The sequence below is a fragment of the Syngnathus typhle genome, linkage group LG1 (genome assembly GCF_033458585.1).
Source record: "Syngnathus typhle isolate RoL2023-S1 ecotype Sweden linkage group LG1, RoL_Styp_1.0, whole genome shotgun sequence".
Taxonomy (NCBI): domain Eukaryota; kingdom Metazoa; phylum Chordata; class Actinopteri; order Syngnathiformes; family Syngnathidae; genus Syngnathus; species Syngnathus typhle.
Genome location: NC_083738.1, coordinates 2,875,325 through 2,894,783, shown reverse-complemented (window position 1 = coordinate 2,894,783; position 19,459 = coordinate 2,875,325). Strand labels below are relative to the sequence as shown.

Here is a 19,459-nt window from a genome sequence, read left to right as displayed (position 1 = left end):
ACACAATCTTCCCTCCCTTTAGTGTAGCAACGCCTCTGTAACCAGGGCAACCAAAACATTAAATAGAGGAGCACGTGGAGGGAGAACTCAGAATTGATGGAGATTGTAACCGAGTTTCCTCTCTCTATCGTTCTCCTCACGAGTAAACCTGTTCTGGTTCTTTTCTCCTCTTCCTTCCAGTGTGTGGTTTAATGTCTGACAGTATTTAGACCTGACAGAGTGAGAGAGAGAGAGAGAGAGAGAGAGAGAGAGAGAGAGAGAGAGAGAGACTCATGTAACACTCAAAGTAGCTGTGAATAAGACATTTTCCAAATTAAAATTAAAGATTAAGATTAAAGTCCCAATGATCATCACACACACGTCTGGGTGTGGTGCAATTTGTCCTCTGCATTTAACCCAGTGCTTCTCAATTATTTTCTGTTACGCCCCCCCCTAGCAAGAAGAAAACTATTCGCGCCCCCCCTCCCCACCGTGACTATCCTAACTTGTCTTGTAAGTCGTAAAATGTTGCACTGTCGCAAACGTGACAGAAGTAACAATGAGAGCGCCACTGCCCCCTGCTGTAGTAAACGCGCAATTACACTTTATTCTAGTACTGCCAAATAAAAAGCCTGTTCCCCAGGGTCACACGCGCCCCCCCAGGAATAGCACCGCGCCCCCCAAGGGGGGCGCGCCCCACTATTTGAGAAGCACTGATTTAACCCATCCCCGTGTGATTTTAATCCATCCCCTGGGGGAGAGGGGAGCAGTGAGCAGCAGTGAGCAGCAGTGAGCAGCAGTGAGCAGCAGCGGTGCCGCGCTCGGGAATCATTTAGTGATGAGGTAATCACCTAATAACTGAACGTTTTTGCAGTCAACCTGCATAATAAGCTTTATTAGTCTTAGCGGTTTTATGCAATAAACTTCTAGAAAATTAACACACAACATTTAAATGCATTACAATATTTGAAAAAGGTGAAGTATAGACATTTTTAGATCAGCTGGTGCTATTCCATTTTTATTTTCACTTTTTTACTTCGAAATGAGAAGCCTTGGTGCTATTCTCTGGAGGTGGGGCTCAAAGGCAAGCTCAAAGGCACAGCCTGAAAAGGCAACGTGGATCCCCCCTTCCCATGAGCTACATGTGGGAGGGGCCAAAGGGGTCGGGTGCCGAGAGAGATGGGCGGTGGCTAAAGACCTTGGTACACTGAACCCCAGCTACAGAAGCTGGCTCTTGGGAAATGGAATGTCACTTCTCTGGCAGGAAAGGAGCCTGAGCTGGTGTTCGAGGCAGAAGAGTTCAGACTCGCCTCCACACACAGTTCTGGGTTCTGGTACAAATCCTCTTGAGAGGGGCTGGACTCTTTTCCACTCTGGAGTTGCCCAAGGTGAGATTGGCCGAGCAGGTGTGGGCGTCATTTCCCCCGGCTGGGCACCTGCATATTGGGGTTCACCCCGATAAACGAGAGGGTCCTGACTGCTGTTTGTGTCTATGCACCAAACGGCAGTTCAGAGTACCAACCCTTTTTGGAGTCCTTGGAAGAAGTGCTGGAGAACGGTCCTTCTGAGGAGTTCATTGTTCTGCTGGGTGACTTCAATGCTGACGTGGGCAATAACAGTGAGACCTGGAAGGGCGGGATTGGGAAGAACGCCCCTCCCCTCGATTAGGTCCTGAGCGGTGTTATATTACTGGACTTCTGTCCATAATGAACACCATGTTCAAGCATAGGAGTGTCCAAATGTGCACCTGACAACAGGACACCCTCGGCCGCAGTTCAATGATCAACTTTGTAGTCGTGTCATTGGATTTGCGGCCGCGTGTTTTGGACACTCGGGTGAAGAGAGGGGCGGAGCTGTCAACTGATCACCACCTGGTGGTGGGTTGGCTCCAATGTCCTCTCCAGCTGTATTGCTGTTTTGGGTGGCAGCTGCACTGACTACAACTTGAAGGCCCTGCAGCGCATAGTGAACACGGCTGGTAAGATTATTGGTGCTCCACTCCCCTCCTTGAAAGACATTTACATCTCCCATCTGACCCGCAAGGCGACCACAATTGTGAGTGATGTGAGTCACCCCGCTCACTCTTTGTTTGAGCTTCTGCCCTCTGGGAAGAGGTACAGGAGCCTGCGCTCCCGCACCACCAGACTCACAAACAGCTTCATACTCCAGGCTGTTAGGTTCCTGAACTCTCTCCCCCTTTCTGCGTAGCGTCCTGTACTTTGCGCTATGCTTACTGTCTGCTGTATGCACACTGGCTCAGTTTTGCTCCTCTTATTTATTGTGTTATTTGTTTATTGTTTATTCATCACTCATTATTTATTATATTTATTGTTTGTGCCTTCTTGTTTTTATTTTGTGTCACCTACTTGTATGTCTATCGTGTACTATGTCTCGTCACCGTGGGATAGAGGAAACGGAATTTCAGTTTCTTTGTGTGTCTTGACATATGAAGGGATTGACAATCAAGGAGACTTTGACTTTGACTTTTTAAAATGCCGGTCCGACCTGGCAGACCCGAATGTACTGTGAGAGTCTGCTGGGATTGTCTGGCAGAATCCCATGTCAGAAAGAGCTTTAACTCACACCTCGGGCAGAGCTTTTCCCACATCCTGGGGAAAGTGGGGGACATTGAGTTTGAGTGGATCATGTTTCATGCCTCCATCGTTAAGGTGGCTGACCGGATATGTGGCCTTAAGGTGGTCGGTGCCTGTCATGGCGGCAACCCCCGAACCTGCTGGTGCACACCAGCGGTAAGGATTGCTGTCAAGCTGAAGGAGTTCTATCAGGCCATTTTGGCCTGGGGGACTCCGGAGGCAGCCGGCATGTACCGGATGGCCAAGAGGTTGCTGAGGCAAAAACCCGGGCGTGGAAATAGTTTGACAAGAACATGGCGAATGACTTCCGGATGGCTTCTGGGGAGCAGTGCATCGTTAACACTGTATACAGTAGAGACTGTCAGGATCGGGAGTGAAAGATGGAGCAGGGCGACCAAGTGCAGCTTGGACCAGGGTTTATTGAAGGGAAAGGGAGTTGGAAGGGAGTCAGGTGGGGAAACGAAGACACAGACGGGATAGAAACTCACGGCCAGCAAACAGACAGAAGTCCACTTGGACACTTGGATACTTGGGCAAGGATAAAATCTGACTGTGAGCCTCCAGACAGACCGAGGAAAACTAAACGACAGGAACAGGAACAGTGGGCGCGGACAGGGACGGATCAAACCAACAACAGAAACTGAACGAGATGTGAGACAAAGGGGCCGGGTGACATTAGCAATGAACCGACAGGCGAGTGACACGGAGACAGGACTTAAATACAAGACTGGAAATGAGAGGCAGGTGAGAATGATCACACTGATCATTGGAACACAGGAGGGGAGGGGCGAGCACACAGACACACGGACAGACACTATCACAATATGGACATGATTGGGGCGAGTCGTGACAGAACCCCCCCCCCACAAGGGACGGCCCCTGACGTCCCAAAAAAGAGAAAAAAACAACAACAACCCAAAACTGTCCAAGAAGGGGCGGGAGGGAACGGGGAGGCAGCCGCACTGCACACGCCTCCGAAGACCGACGGGGTGACGGCCGCCGGATCCACGCCGCCTGGACTGGTGGCGGCCGCAGCATCCGCGCCGTCGGGACTGGGTCGGGGGTCGGCCGCTGGTCATGCGTAGCTGAAGGCGGCTTGGCTTGGTTTCTTGGCTTGGTTTCTTGGCTTGGTTTCTTGGCTTGGTTGCTTGGCGTGGCTTGGTTGCTTGGTGTGGCTTGGTTCCTTGCCGTGGCTTGGTTGCTTGCCGTGGCTCGGTTGCTTGCCGTGGCTCGGTTGCTTGCCGTGGCTCGGTTGCTTGCCGTGGCTCGGTTGCTTGCCGTGGCTCGGTTGCTTGCCGTGGCTCGGTTGCTTGCCGTGGCTCGGTTGCTTGCCGTGGCTCGGTTGCTTGGCGTGGCTCGGTTGCTTGGCGTGGCTCGGTTTCTTGGCTTGGCTCGGTTTCTTGGCTTGGCTTTGGTTTCGCTTGGCTTGGCTTTGGTTTCGCTTGGCTTGGCTTTGGTTTCGCTTGGCTTGGCTTTGGTTTTGCTTGGCTTTGGCTTCTTGGCTTTGGCTTCTTGGCTTTGGCTTCTTGGCTTTGGCTTCTTGGCTTCGGCTTGGCTTGGACAACGGAAGCTGGTGATGGAGGGGGGTCCAAGCGCTGGTCGCTGTGTGGGTCGGTTCATTCTGTCAGGATCGGGAGTGAAAGATGGAGCAGGGCGACCAAGTGCAGCTTGGACCAGGGTTTATTGAAGGGAAAGGGAGTTGGAAGGGAGTGAGGTGGGGAAACGAAGACACAGACGGGATAGAGACTCACGGCCAGCAAACAGACAGAGGTCCACTTGGACACTTGGATACTTGGGCAAGGATAAAATCTGACCGTGAGCCTCCAGACAGAGCGAGGAAAACCAAACGACAGGAACAGGAACACTGGGCGCGGACAGGGACGGACCAAACCAACAACAGAAACTGAACGAGATGTGAGACAAAGGGACCGGGTGACATTAGCAATGAACCGACAGGCGAGTGACACGGAGACAGGACTTAAATACAAGACTGGAAATGAGAGGCAGGTGAGAATGATCACACTGATCATTGGAACACAGGAGGGGAGGGGCGAGCACACAGACACACGGACAGACACTATCACAATATGGACATGATTGGGGCGAGTCGTGACAGAGACGGTGTGCTGACCTCGACTCGGGTGTCGTAAGTCGGTGGGGAGAATACTTTGAAGACCTCCTCAATTCCACCGACACGCCCACACATTGTGGAAACAGGGCCTGGAGACTCTGAATGTTGTGGGGCTGTCCTGGCTGACACGCCTCATTGCGTGGACATCGGGGACCATGCCTCTGGATTGGAAGACTGGGGATGTCCCACCGGCAGGAGAACCCGGGAACGATCCAGGACGCTTTGGAGAGAGTTTCTCTCGGCTGGCCTAGGAATGCCTTGGGATCCCCCGGCATGAGCTAGATCAGGGGTGTCCAAACCTTTTGCTAGGAGGGCCAGATTTGATAAAGTGAAGGGGGCCAATAGTTTTTTCGGACATTTTTTAACTACGAAAATTTCATGCAAATACACACTGTTATAAAACAAATTTCATTGTCCCAATTTTCTTTATTTTTAAATGACAAAATAACCAAATATAAACCACTCAGGCAGAGGTGAACAACTCTGGAAACACAAATTCTGCCTTTTATTCATATCTGAAGAGTCAGATAACATTGAACAAACTGTATGAAATACCGTTTCTTTCCATGTATAATGCACCCCCATGTATAATACGCACCCTAAAAATGGCCAGTTGATGCTGGAAAAAAACCTGTACCCATGTATAATGCGCACCCAAATTTTGACTCCTACTTAAGTCCGTAAACGTAAAATGATTTCAGAAAAAAGATCATCTTTGGGAACAACCGGATATTATTCTGCCAGTCAGTATCACTGCGCATGCGCTAGCAAACTCGATAGCGAAGAAATGTTTTGGATTTCTGTAGGGTACATTGTGACAGCAAACGAGCAGGTGATCGAGCAAGCGTCTGATACGAGAGCACTGTGTTCGTATGGAGCGTGTTTAAAGTGAACAGCAGAGAAGAAAGCGCATCTGTAATGGCGGCCTCCGTATCATATTCGGATAAAATAATAATAATAATAATATTAATAATAATTTTGTACCCATGTATAATGCGCACCCCAGATTTTAGGACAATAAATTAGTTAAATTTTGCGCATTATACATGGAAAAAAACGGCACCTTAAATTTACATGACTAAAATTATTTTTGCCTCATGAACATTTTAAACAGGAGTTATAAGTACCGTTTTTTTCCGTGTATAGTGCGCCCCCATGTATAGTACGCACCCCTAAAAATGGCATGCTGATGCTGGAAAAAAGCTTGTACCCATGTATAATACGCACCGAATTTTTATGAATTTTTTTTAAAAAAAAATTTAATTTTTTTTTTTTTTTTTTTTTTTTTAAGTCCCAATGATCGTCACACACGCAGGGAGGCAATGGGTCCCATTTTTATAGTCTTTGGTATAGTCTTAACTAGGCTGGATGTAATTTTTTTTGTTGGCGTTGATTTCTCCGACTGCCCGTAAACGCACCACCGCGCTCCGTGCGCATGGAGCGTGTTTGAAGTGAACAGCAGAGAAGAAAGGAACAAGGCAAAGTGTTGTGAAATAAAATATTACCTGTAATACGGATTTAGGTAGAGAACTGAACTCTCGCTCTTTATATAGCTGACGTGTCTTGCTCATCCGTTCTGCGCATCTGTAATGGCGGCCTCCGTATGATATCCGGTTTGCGTGTGTGCGAGAGCGAGAGAGAGCGAGAGAGAGAGCGTGCGAGAGAACGCTCAACCGTAGCGCGCCGCCGACCGCCCAACTGCACCGGGCTGGCCGATTATTGTGACAGAGCCGTCGCTGAAATTTAGAAGATATTTTTAAAGTCCTGATGTACTTTCTAAAATTTAAGTGGACCTCAGTGCGCACTGCGCAGGGAGCTTAATTTGGTGCAGCGCGCCGGGCGCTCACTGTGGCATTGCTTAAAGAGCGCCTTTGTGTTTTAGGATGAACAGCAGAGACCAAAGGAACAAGGCAAAGTGTTGTGAAATAAAATATTACCTGTAATACGCATTTTGTTATTTGCTGATTGAAACTGCTAATTAAACTGTGAATTGAAACTAATAGGAAGAAAACAACTCTCGCTCTTTATATAGCTGACGTGTCTTGCGCATCCGTTCTGTGCATTTTATTTCACAACACTTTGCCTTTCTTCTCTGCTGTTCACTTCAAACACGCTCCATGCGACCGCAATGCTCTCGTATCAGACGCTTGCTCGATCACCTGCTCGTTTGCTGTCCCGTGCGCGCACGAAGCGCGGTGGTGCGTTTACGGGCAGTCGGAGAAATCAACGCCAACAAAAAAAATTACATCCAGCCTAGTTAAGACCATACCAAAGACTATAAAAATGGGACCCATTGCCTCCCTGCGTGTGTGACGATCATTGGGACTTAAAAAAAAAAAAAAAATTTAAAAAAAAAATATTTTTTTTTTTTTTTTTTTTGTACCCATGTATAATGCGCACCCCGGATTTTAGGACAATAAATTAGTAAAATTTTGCGCACTATACACGGAAAAAAACGGTAATGCAAAGTTGGTTATTATTAAAAGTTAAAATGAGTGAATTTTGCTCTTGTCATTTACAATATCTTTCAGAAAGTAATAGTTTGTGTCACATCTACGGGTTCATAACATCAACAGTATTAACATGGCCACTTCGTAATATTCAATATTAAGAATATTTACTTTTGATTTACAAACCGGATTTGGTTGAAGTTGGGAAATTGTATAAAATGTAAATGAAACAATACAATGATTTGAAAATCCTTTTCAACCTATATTCAATTGAATACACTTCAAAGACAACATATTTAATGCTCAAACTCAAACTTCATTTTAATTTTCAAATAATAATTAACTTGGAATTTCATGGCTGCAACACGTGCAGTAGAAGTTGGGAAAGGGCACGTTGTTACATCACCTTTCCTTTTAATAACACTTGTCAATCGTGCACTTATCTGATGTAAGTGACCGGCTCTCCGTTTAAAGGGTAAAATTCTGTACTTTAGCCCCTCTGCAGTAACGCAGCCTGTAGGGGAGACAAGAATTGATTTAAGCCGGTACAGAAAAAAGATTCGTTCCGAGTCTAACCGCTGTTCAGGTAACTAATCTACTGTTAGATTAATTCCGTCATTTCCGGACGCCAGTCCCACTGAAATCAAAGAAACCCGAGGGTTGAGTAGCTACTTTGTCGAGACCCAGGATCTCTTAGATCGCGGCCGTTTTAGCGGCTCTCCTTCCTATTAAGATTGTTGCTTTTGTTATCGCTCGGAATAGTTTAGCTGTCTTTGTTAAGACCGCGGGAATTCAGTTATTTTCACTAGCATACACTCACTCTAGCTGAGCTTAAGTTAACGGTTTCGAACCAGATTCTGACATTCCCTGATGTCAAGGATTAAAGATGTCTTCTTTTAGAAAAGAACTGAACGGTTTAAAGTATGAATGATAGAGAAACAAAAGAGATTTAAAGCATAAAAGATCAAAATAATCATTAATCAGAATTAAATGATTATAAAGTAGAAATTTAATGAATAAGCAAGAAAGAGAATTACAAGTTTCAATTGTTCGAACAACTAACAATAATTTCCACTCACCATTCTCAATAGAGCAAAAATTCTCTCGATTGAAAACTCAAAAATGTAGTAAAAAAGGATAAGAGGCTAGAGGTCTAAAATGCTGTTTGGTGGAAAAGTCGAGTGATCAGTTTTTCTTGATCCAAAATCTGAATTCTGTTTAAAAGGCTGGCCTAAAGAATGGAAATGACGACACCGTAAAAATGGCTCCTCCCTCCTGCACCGAGGTCTGCATCCCCTATCCTGTCTTTGAGCTTAAAATTGGACTACCGTTTTTTTCCATGTATAATGCGCCCCCATGTATAATACGCACCCAAATTTTGACTCCTACTTAAGTCCGTAAATGTAAAATTATTTCAGAAAAAAGATAATCTTTGGGAACAACCAGATGTTATTCTGCCGGTCAGTATCACTGCGCATGCGCTAGCAAACTCGATAGCGAAGAAATGTTTCGGATTTGTGTAGGGTACATTGTGATAGCAAACGAGCAGGTGATCGAGCAAGCGTCTGATACGAGAGCATTGTGTTCGTAAGGAGCGTGTTTGAAGTGAACACCAGAGAAGAAAGCGCATCTGTAATGGCGGCCTCCATATCATATCCGGATAAAAAAAAAAAAAAGACCCATGTATAATCCGCACCCCAGATTTTAGGACAATAAATTAGTAAAATTTTGCGCATTATACATGGAAAAAACGGTAAATCCAATTTGAAGATAGTATAAATTAATCTTACCGGACCTAGGGTTAATCTCATAAAGAATGAAATCTATCTTTGTCTAATCGGCGTTCTCGACCCACGGCAGTAGCCGCAGGGGCATACCCCCGACGGGGAGAGTCCACCGGGCGAGAGAGAGCGATGCTCTTTGTCCGAACGAACCTTTTATACCAGTCTAGTTTGTGGGTACAATGCCTGCTTCTTTTTTCCATGACGTCATACATTGGCCTCAGATGACACAAATGCTTCCAGAATAGACTGCACCTGCATCTCAGCCGGTCTCAACCGGATTCAACCAGATGAGGTGACCATGTTCTCACGGAAGTTACAATATTCTCAGGGATGCTTCATCCTGTTTCCCACTCCCAAATCTTGTCAACTGTCCATCAACGTGACATTTGCAAATGTTTTTTCTCTGACTTGTGTTCCGTCAAACAGCATATCACCATTAACCCTTTCCACCTCCTTGTCTTCGCTTGCATTCATACATTCATGCTTAAATGGAACATCAATATTACATACATGTTTGATACTGATCAAACATCGTGAGCATAATAACACATACTTTCACAATAGTCAATTTAACACATAATCATAACTATGATCGTGGATTCTCTTAGTTAGCCAGTTAAAACACTCAAGCATCTTCAGAACTTATTTGGACAAGCTGGTGACCTCTAGGTCAAGCTCAAGCGTGGGATTGCAGCCACCCACGGTATCACTATCAGCCCCTTGTCCTTACTCAACTCTTAATACATTCATGTGTAAATGAAACATCAGTGCTATGATGCTGTTCAAGTTGCTACTAACTATACGATATTGCGAAACAAAATAAAATAAAGTACATATATTGCAGCTTACTATAACTGTGATTAACATGTCTCATTCTCATTACCTAACGATGAGCATTGGCTTCCCTAGTTAGCAAATTAAAATATTCAATCAGTTTCAGAGTATATTATAGCAAAACAAAATAACATAACATAATCCAAAATTGTGTGTTCAAGTCTTCATCTAATCGATGACTTTTTAAACCATTAATTTACTATGTTAGGTCAATCTGACTTTGGCACCATCTTCTCGTGGAATTCGGAACGAGAATGGAGGTTTACTGGTTCAACCAACAAATTCCCCAACCAATTTTAACAATAATTAATTTTGAAGAACTAACTTTTAAGTAACCCCTATTCAGGCCCCCTTCTTCAGGTCTTCCATGTCAAGCTTTGAAATTTGGAATTTCATCTTAGCCAATTCGTCTGGGCCAAATCCAATACACACTCACGCACCATCTTTTACCATCCTATCCACCATGTAACTCGACACACTCAATGAACGTTTTGGAAGAGAGGAGACTAATTCTCTTAGCTTCTCATGTGGAATTCCTTCCCATTCTTACTTGATGAACCGCTTCAGTTGTTCAACAGTCCGGGGTCTTCCCTGTCGTATTTTACGCTTCATAATGCGCCACACATTTTCAATGGGAAACAGGTCTGGACTGCAAGCGTGCCAGGGGAGAACCAGGACTCTTTTACTTCAAAGCCACACTGTTTTAACACGTGCAGAAAGTGGCTTGGCATTATCTTGCTGAGATAAGCAGCGGCATCCATGAAAAAGACGTCGCTTGGATGGCAGCATATGTTGCTCCAAAATTTCAAAAAGTCAAAGTCAAAGTCTGCTTTATTGTCAACATCTTCACATGCCGAGACACACAAAGAGATCGAAATTACGTTTTCCCTATCCCACGGTGACAAGACATATTAGACATACAAGTAAACGACGCAATATAAAAAACAAGAAGGCACAAACAATAAATAATAAGAGTAACAATAAATAATAAATAAATAGATAACACAACGAATAAAAGCCAGTGTGCATACAGACAGTAAAAGTACAGGACGCTACGCAGAACGGGGAAGCGAGTTCAGGATCCTGACAGCCTGGAGTATGAAGCTATTTGAGAGTCTGGTGGTGCGGGAGCGCAGGCTTCTGTACCTCTTCCCAGAGGGCAGAAGCTCGAACAAAGAGTGAGCGGGGTGACTCACATCGCACACAATCGTGGTCGCCTTGCGGGTGAGATGGGAGGTGTAAATGTCCTTCAAGGAGGGGAGCGAAGCACCAATAATCTTACCAGCCGTGTTCACTATGCGCTGCAGGGCCTTCAAGTTGTAGCCAGTGCAGCCGCCACCCCAAACAGCAATACAGCTGGAGAGGACGCTCTCAATGGTGCCGCGGTAAAATGTAGTCATGACGGCCGGAGGGGCGCTCGCTCGCCTGAGTTTCCGCAGAAAATCTGTATGTACTTTTCAGCATTCATGTTGCCTTCACAGAAATGTAAGTCACCCATGCCATGGGAACTAATGCACCCCCATACCATCACAGATGCTGGCTTTTGAACTTTATGTTTATAACAGTCAGGATGGTCCGCTTCCTCTTTGGTCCGGAGGACACGACGTCCAGTGTTTCCAATAACAATTTGAAAAGTGGACTCATCAGACCACAAAACCAATTTTCATTGTGCATCAGTCCATTTTACATGAGCTTGGGCCCAGAGAACTCGGCGGTGTTTATGGATGTTGTTCATAAACGGCTTTTGCTTTGCACGATAACCCGCACTTACTGATGTAGTGACGAACTGTATTTACTGACCGTGGTTTTCTGAAGTTTTCCTGAGCCCATTTGGTGATATCCTTTACACACTCATGTCGGTTTTTAAGGCAGTGTCGTCTGAGGGATCGAAGGTCACGGTCAGAGAACCCGGCGGTGTTTATGGATGTTGTTCATAAACGGCTTTTGCTTTGCACGAGAGTTTTAACCCGCACTTACTGATGTAGTTACGAACTGTATTTACTGACAGTGGTTTTTTGAAGTTTTCCTGAGCCCATTTGGTGATATCCTTTACACAGTTATGTCGTTTTTTAAGGCAGTGCCGTCTGAGGGATCGAAGGTCACGGTCATTCAGTCTTGGTTTCCGGCCGTGGCGCTTACGTGCAGTGATTTCACTAGATTCTCTGAACCTTTTGAGGATGTTATGGACCGTAGATGTTGAAATCCCTCAATTCCTTGCAATTTTGCTTTGAGAAATGTTGTTCTTAAACTGTTCAACTATTTTCTCACGCAGTTGTGGACAAAAAGGTGAACCTCGCCCCATCCTTGCTTGTGAATTCATTCAGATAATCACGGACTACAAGCCCGCACCGCAGAGCTGTGAAGGGGACGTCCGTCTGCTCATTGACCTTAACCGCTTCTTTGCTCGCTTCGACGCTCAGAACAGCACTTGCCCGCTGAAGGCCACTCCCCCTTCACACGAGCTGCCCCTGTGCCTCTCCGCCGACAGCGTGAGGAGGGCGCTTGCCGCTATCAACATCCGTAAGACGGCGGGCCCTGACAACATACCGGGTCGTGCGCTGAAGGACTGCGCTGGTGAGCTGACGGATGTCTTCACGGACATCTTTAACACTTCCCTGCAGCAGGCCATCGTCCCGTCGTGTTTCAAAGCTGCCACCATCGTACTTGTGCCGAAGAAACACGCTCCGTCCTGCTGTTTGGGGTGGCGGCTGCACTGACTACAACTTGAAGGCCCTGCAGCGCATAGTGAACACGGCTGGTAAGATTATTGGTGCTTCGCTCCCCTCCTTGAAGGACATTTACACCTCCCATCTCACCCACAAGGCGACCACGATTGTGAGTGATGTGAGTCACCCCGCTCACTCTTTGTTTGAGCTTCTGCCCTCTGGGAAGAGGTACAGGAGCCTGCGCTCCTGCACCACCAGACTCTCCAACAGCTTCATACTCCAGGCTGTTAGGATCCTGAACTCGCCCCCCCTTTCTGCGTAGCGTCCTGTACTTTGCGCTATACTTACTGTCTGCTGTACACGCACTGGCTCAGTTTTGCCCCTCTTATTTATTGGGTTATTTGTTTATTATTTATTTTTCACTCATTTTATTTATTATTTATTAGTTATTGTTTGTGCCTTCTTGTTTTTATTTTGTGTCGTCTACTTGTATGTTTATCGTGTACTGTGTCTCGTCACCGTGGGATGGAGGAAATGGAATTTCGGTTTCTTTGTGTGTCTGACATATGAAGGGATTGACAATAAAGCTGACTTTGAACTTTGAATGACTGAGCATGTTTGGGGAGGCTCCTTTTGTACCCAATCATGGTACACACCTGTTCCCAATTAGCCTGATCACATGTGGGATGTTCTAAATAGGTGTTTGATGGGCTTCTCTTAGCTTTCTCAGTATTATTTGCCGCCTTTCCCAACTTCTACTGGACGTGTTGCAGCCATGAAATTCTACGTTAATTATGATTTGGCAAAAAAAATTACGTTTATCAGTTTGAACATTAAATATGTTGTCTTTGTAGTGTATTCAATTGAATATGGGTTGAGAAGGATTTTCAAATTGTTGTATTTTGTTTTTATTTACATTGTACACAATTCCCCAACTTCAACCAAATCCGGTTTGTACTTTTGACTCACAGCCCTGCGTGAAGAATCCCTGTTGTGATGCCAGTTCAGCTTGAAGCTGATTCACTTTATCAGAGTGGTCACTCCCTGTTAGCTTGTCGTATGCATTAGCATATTTAGTCTGATAATGATAGCGTGTCTCAAACATGGGTCCAAAGAAGGCACCATTGGCTCCCCTCTCTTCGGTGGAAGAGGTCGATGACATTAAAAAGGTGTTGGACTTCCTCAGTGAGGAAGTCTCTGCTGTCAGGCTGCAGCAGAAAGGCATCCTTAAGCTGGTCGAGGAGGTTAAAGCTCTCCGTATCCAGAATGAGGAAAAGGATAAGAAAATCACCTTCCTGGAAAGCAGGGTTGCTGACCTGGAGCAGTACAATCAGTACAGAATCAACGACATTATCATCTCCGGACTAAACATCAAAGCCCAGTCATACGCCCGGGCGTTGGCCGCTGGCGAGGGAGGCGAGCCAGATGAACTGGATGTTAGCTCCACGGAGCAACAGGTGGCTACTTTCCTGCAGTACAAGGGGATACAGCTGGACTGCGACATCGAAGCTTGCCATCCTCTGCCCAAGAGGAGCCCCGGGGACAAATCCGCTGTCATCATGTGGTTTGTCAACCGAAAACACAAGATTGCACTACTAAAACAATGGAGAAAGTTGAGAGGATCCGACGTTTACATCAATGAGCACCTGAGCAAGCGCAACGCTGATATCGCCAAAAAAGCACGCTACCTGAAGAAGCAGAAAACAATTCAACACACCAAACTGTAAAATATTTGTCAAACTCAATGGAACACCGGAGGAAGCAAAAGTGCTGATGGTAAGAAGTACCGAGGAGCTGGACCAATGATCATCATGCAGGACTGTAAGGTAAACTCTACTCACAACCATGACACACACCGAAAGAAGTCACGCATCTACACTTGAAGACAATAGCAAAATAACTCAGAAGATTAGTGAACATGACAATCTGGAACTCCAATCATTTCAATATACTGACCACAGTTGTTGGAATAATTTAAGTGAAGCCTTGGCCTGCCAGACCTGGAGGCCTTGTCTTTACGAGTTTATGACTTTCCTTTTGTCTAGGTTCTTCCTCTTTAGTGACAGGGATGTCTTTTGATCCCTGTCAGCCATATGTATCCTTCCTGTCCTTATGTTGTCTGTGTGTTTTTGTTCCTGTAAGAGGCCTTCACTAACAATGACCAGACCTTATTTGCATAGGCGAATTGTTCTTATTTGGTTCAAAGAAACTTCATTCCCTTTAGTTAACTGTAGGTTTGGTTCATAGATTGTTGTTGGTCAGAACCTTTTTTTTTATTTAAGTGTTATATACAGTTTGATGTAGTGGCATACAAGTTATCCCACATTTACTCAATGTTTGAGTGTTTAGGTCAAGTTACTCATTATTATTGTGTGTTAATTTACCAAGTAGATAAAGTTAGCAAAGGTTTAGTTGCATTGTTCCACAGGAAAGCGGCAATTCAAGTTATCTGATCACACTCGAGGACGAGTTAGCCAACCATGGGAGAAGAACAGCTGGTTGAGATAAGAGGACAAATTCTGCGGGGGTCACGGGCCGACAATGAAGTGCTAATTCACACCACACTACATTCCTTAGCTAATCAGTGTTGCTAGAGACACAATCGCCGCTCCCTTTAGTGTAGCAACGCCTCTGTAACCAGGGCAACCAAAACATTAAAAAGAGGAACAAGTGAAGCAAGGACTCAGAATTGATGGAGATTGTAACTGAGCTTGCTTTCTCTATCGTTCTCCTCGCGAGTAAACCTGTTCTGGTTGTCTTCTCCTCTTCCTTCCAGCGTGTGGTTTAATGTCTGATAGTACTTAGACCTGACAACAGTTCACAGGATATGGAACATGGTATAGACCCGGATAACAACTTCTTCAACGCAATCAACAATAACTGCAGTTACTATACTGATGAAGAATTTAATCGAATCAATAAAGATGGCAAACTGTCCATTCTACATATTAACAGTAGTAGTCTGTATGCCAACTTCACAAACATTAAGGATTATCTGCATCAGTTTACTCGCCCATTCAACATTATTGCAATAATGGAAACATGGATCAACGCAGTAAAAGGGGGGACTTTGAGCTGGAGGGACATGACTTTATACACATAGATCGACAAAACAAAGGTGGAGGAGGAGTTGCGATCTTTGTGGAAAAGACATTCAACGTCAGGGTGATAAAGGACATTTCGTTAACAACATATTAGAATGAATAAGAATTGAAATACTCAAAGAAAAAATGAAAAATGTAATCATTAGCTGCACATATCGGTCACCAGGTTCTAGTATTGAACTGTTCACAGAAAGGGTGGAGGAGGTGTTTTCAAAAATCAGTTACAAAACAATTTTCATCTGTGGAGACTTCAATATTGATTTACTCAATCCAAACAAGCACAAACTGACTGAAGTGTTTGTTAACACGATATATAACATGAACTTGTATCCAAAAATCACTAGACCAACCAGAATAACTTCCCACTGCACCACTTTTATTGATAATATATTCCCAAATGACATTATAAACAGCACAATATGTGGGTTATTGGTCAGTGACATCAATGACTGTTTGCCAGTTTTTATGGCTTTTGATGACAACTATAAAATTACTCAACCGGACAAAAAACAGGAATACAGAGAAATAAAACAGAAGAAACAATAAACACATTTAAAAATGGTTTGATGTCACAAACTGGGATACTATATACAAATTAACTGTGCATATGAGGAATTCTTACAAAATTTCAAAAGGAAATACTGTCTTGTAAAAATAAGTAATAGGAAACTAAATTATGTAGATCATCCCTGGAAACGATTCAAGATGGCGGCGCGTGCATACGCAGCGACCTCTCTCTGTCCCGCCCAAACGGTGTTTTGTCCGTCTAATGAGTGTTTGTCCGGCAGTTCTTTTTGTTCGTCTCGTCGTACTGAGTCGTACTACAAGTACGGCAGGCAGGTTCTGCTTGACATCGGCCAAAGCGAGTTTTGTCGAGTTCTGGACTTTGATGCGGGAACATTAAAGGAGCTCGGCCTGCTACGTCCTGAAGCGTCGCCGGGCTCATCTGCTATTCCTCCCCCGGTTGGGAAGCGTCGAAAGCGGTGTGCGAGGAGGCTGAAGAGGGGCAAACGCGGGGGCGTCCGGGCCAGGCTGGCGGCCAACCTTGCTCGCCCGGCCGTGCCTTCCATTCTTCTGGCGAATGTTCAATCGGTGGACAACAAAATGGATTACATTTGCTTGCTGCGATCTACAAACCGGACAGTGCGGGACTGCTGTGTGCTCGTGTTCACGGAGACTTGGTTGACTGTCAACATTCCGGACTCTGCTGTACATCTGGAGCGGCTAGCGTGCTATCGGGCGGACCGGGCCATTGTACAAGGGGTGAAATCTCGAGGAGGTGGAATATGCGTCTACATCCGTGACGAATGGTGCCGGGACTCTGTAGTGGTATGCAAGCAATGCTCTCCACTGGCGGAGTTTGTGATCATTAAGTGCCGTCCTTTTTACCTGCCAAGGGAATTTACCGCGATTCTGCTCATCGCGGTTTACATCCTGCCTTCCAACATCGAAGGCGACAGGATTGCGGCTCTTAGTGAACTGTACCAGGCTGTCAGTGAACAAGAGACAGCGCACCCTGACAGTTTCACCATCTTCGTTGGGGATTTTAATCATGCTAACCTGAAGTCTGTTTTTCCGAGGCTTCACCAGCATGTTAATTTTCCTACGCGTGGCGACAGCTTCCTGGACCTGGTCTACTCTTCGCATAAAGGAGCTTTCAAAGCCGCCCCCCTCCCCCATCTTGGACTTTCTGACCATATCACTGTTATGCTTTTGCCCGCATACAGACAAATGGTGAGAGCGTCCAGGCCAGTTCGCAAGCAGGTACGGGTGTGGCCTGAGGGTGCCTCTGATGCACTGCGTGACTGCTTTGGCTCTACTGACTGGGACATGTTTAGGAGGGCTGCCACTTGCGACGATCGGACAGACATTGAGGAGTATACTGACTCCGTTTCCTCCTACATCAGGAAGTGCATTGATGATGTGACTTTCTCAAAATCCATCGTCACTCGGGCTAACCGGAAGCCATGGCTGACGGGGGCTGTCTTCAGGCTGCTGAGGGCCAGGCACAAAGCCTTTAGAGCGGGGGATGAGGCTGGCTTGAGGACTGCGAGGGCTGACCTGTCCCGGGGCATCAAAGATGCAAAGAGGGCGTTCTCGTGCAAAATTACCGCCCACTTCAAGGACAGCAGGGACGCACGGAGCCTTTGGCAGGGCATTCAGACCATCACGGATTACAAGGCCGCGCCGCAGAGCTGTGAGGGCGACGTCCGTCTGCTCAATGACCTCAACCGCTTCTTTGCTCGCTTCGACGCTCAGAACAGCACTCGCCCGATGAAGGCCACTCCCCCTTCACACGAGCTGCCCCTGTGCCTCTCCGCCGACAGCGTGAGGAGGGCGCTTGCCGCTATCAACATCCGTAAGGCGGCGGGCCCTGACAACATCCCGGGTTGAGCGCTGAAGGACTGCGCTGGTGAGCTGACGGATGTCTTCACAGACATCTTTAACACTTTCCTGCAGCAGGCCATCGTACCGTCATGTTTCAAAGCTGCCACCATCGTACCTGTGCCGAAGAAACCCGCTCCGTCCTGCTTCAATGACTACCGCCCCGTGGCACTTACGCCCATCATCATGAAGTGCTTTGAGCGGCTTGTCATGGAGCACATCCGATCCGTTCTCCCCCCAACCATTGACCCCTTCCAGTTTGCGTACCGAGCCAAACGGTCCTCTGAGGATGCCATCTGCTCTGCCCTCCACTCTGCCCTCACCCACCTGGAGAGAAGGGACTCGTATGTGAGATTGCTGTTTGTGGACTTCAGTTCTGCCTTCAACACCATTGTGCCACAACGCCTCATCAGCAACACGCTGGGCCTCAGTACCTATCTCTGCAACTGGCTACGAGACTTCCTCTGTCAGAGGCCACAGGTAGTACGTGTTGGCGACAAAATCTCCGCCAGCATCACGCTGAGCACGGGGGCCCCCCAAGGCTGTGTGCTCAGTCCGCTGCTCTTCACCCTCCTGACGCATGACTGCACTGCAACCTACAGCGACAACCGTATAGTGAAGTTTGCTGACGACACGACTCTGGTGGGTCTCATCACCAAGGGAGACGAGACTCAATGCAAGCTGGAGGTTGACCTTCTGACCACGTGGTGCAGGGACAACAACCTCCTGCTGAACGTCGACAAGACCAAGGAGATTGTTGTGGACTTCCGGAAGGGTCACACCCAACACCTGCTGCTGACCATCGACGGTGCTGTGGTGGAGAGAGTGAGCAGCGCCAAGTTCCTGGGGGTGCACATCAGTGAGGATCTCTCCTGGTCCACCAACACCGCATCACTGACTAAGAAAGCCCAGCGCCGCCTGTACTTCCTGCGGAAACTCAGGCGAGCGAGCGCCCCTCCGGCCGTCATGACTACATTTTACCGCAGCACCATTGAGAGCGTCCTCTCCAGCTGTATTGCTGTTTGGGGTGGCGGCTGCACTGACTACAACTTGAAGGCCCTGCAGCGCATAGTGAACACGGCTGGTAAGATTATTGGTGCTTCGCTCCCCTCCTTGAAGGACATTTACACCTCCCATCTCACCCGCAAGACGACCACGATTGTGAGTGATGTGAGTCACCCCCCTCACTCTTTGTTCGAGCTTCTGCCCTCTGGGAAGAGGTACAGGGCCCCACTTACTACCGGCATCATTAGCGGCTTTGTTTGTAAGTGACACGGAGGACGAAGAGTTTGAAGGATTTAATGATTTGGAAAGCCATTGCTATGCTCACACGAGCATAGCAATGGCCCCGCGACAACGCGCGAGCGCAGGCACGCTTATCAGTTTCACCTTCTCAAAGGGCAGGCCAACTTTGCCGTTGCCCCCTTCATCATGTTCACCTTCAACATCTTTCAGTCTTCTACACAACATTTGCTGTCTCTTATTCTCGTCCTATCAAGCCACCATTCTAGTCACTTCCTGCCACGCACGTC

General features: G+C 46.5%; 1 protein-coding gene across 1 annotated transcript in view; it reads right to left on the bottom strand.

The window, feature by feature from the left end:
• Window positions 1-218: 218 nt before the first annotated feature.
• Window positions 219-19,459, bottom strand: part of LOC133150868 (serine/arginine repetitive matrix protein 1-like) — a 40,917-nt gene continuing 21,676 nt past the window's right edge. Inside the window, exons 3-4 of the mRNA XM_061273462.1 lie at window positions 4,705-5,009; window positions 219-4,194 (exon numbers count right to left, since the gene is read on the bottom strand). Of these exons, the coding sequence (XP_061129446.1) occupies window positions 3,249-4,194; window positions 4,705-4,979 (1,221 nt within the window). The 5' untranslated portion in view covers window positions 4,980-5,009 and the 3' untranslated portion in view covers window positions 219-3,248. The remainder of the gene's footprint in view (window positions 4,195-4,704; window positions 5,010-19,459) is intronic.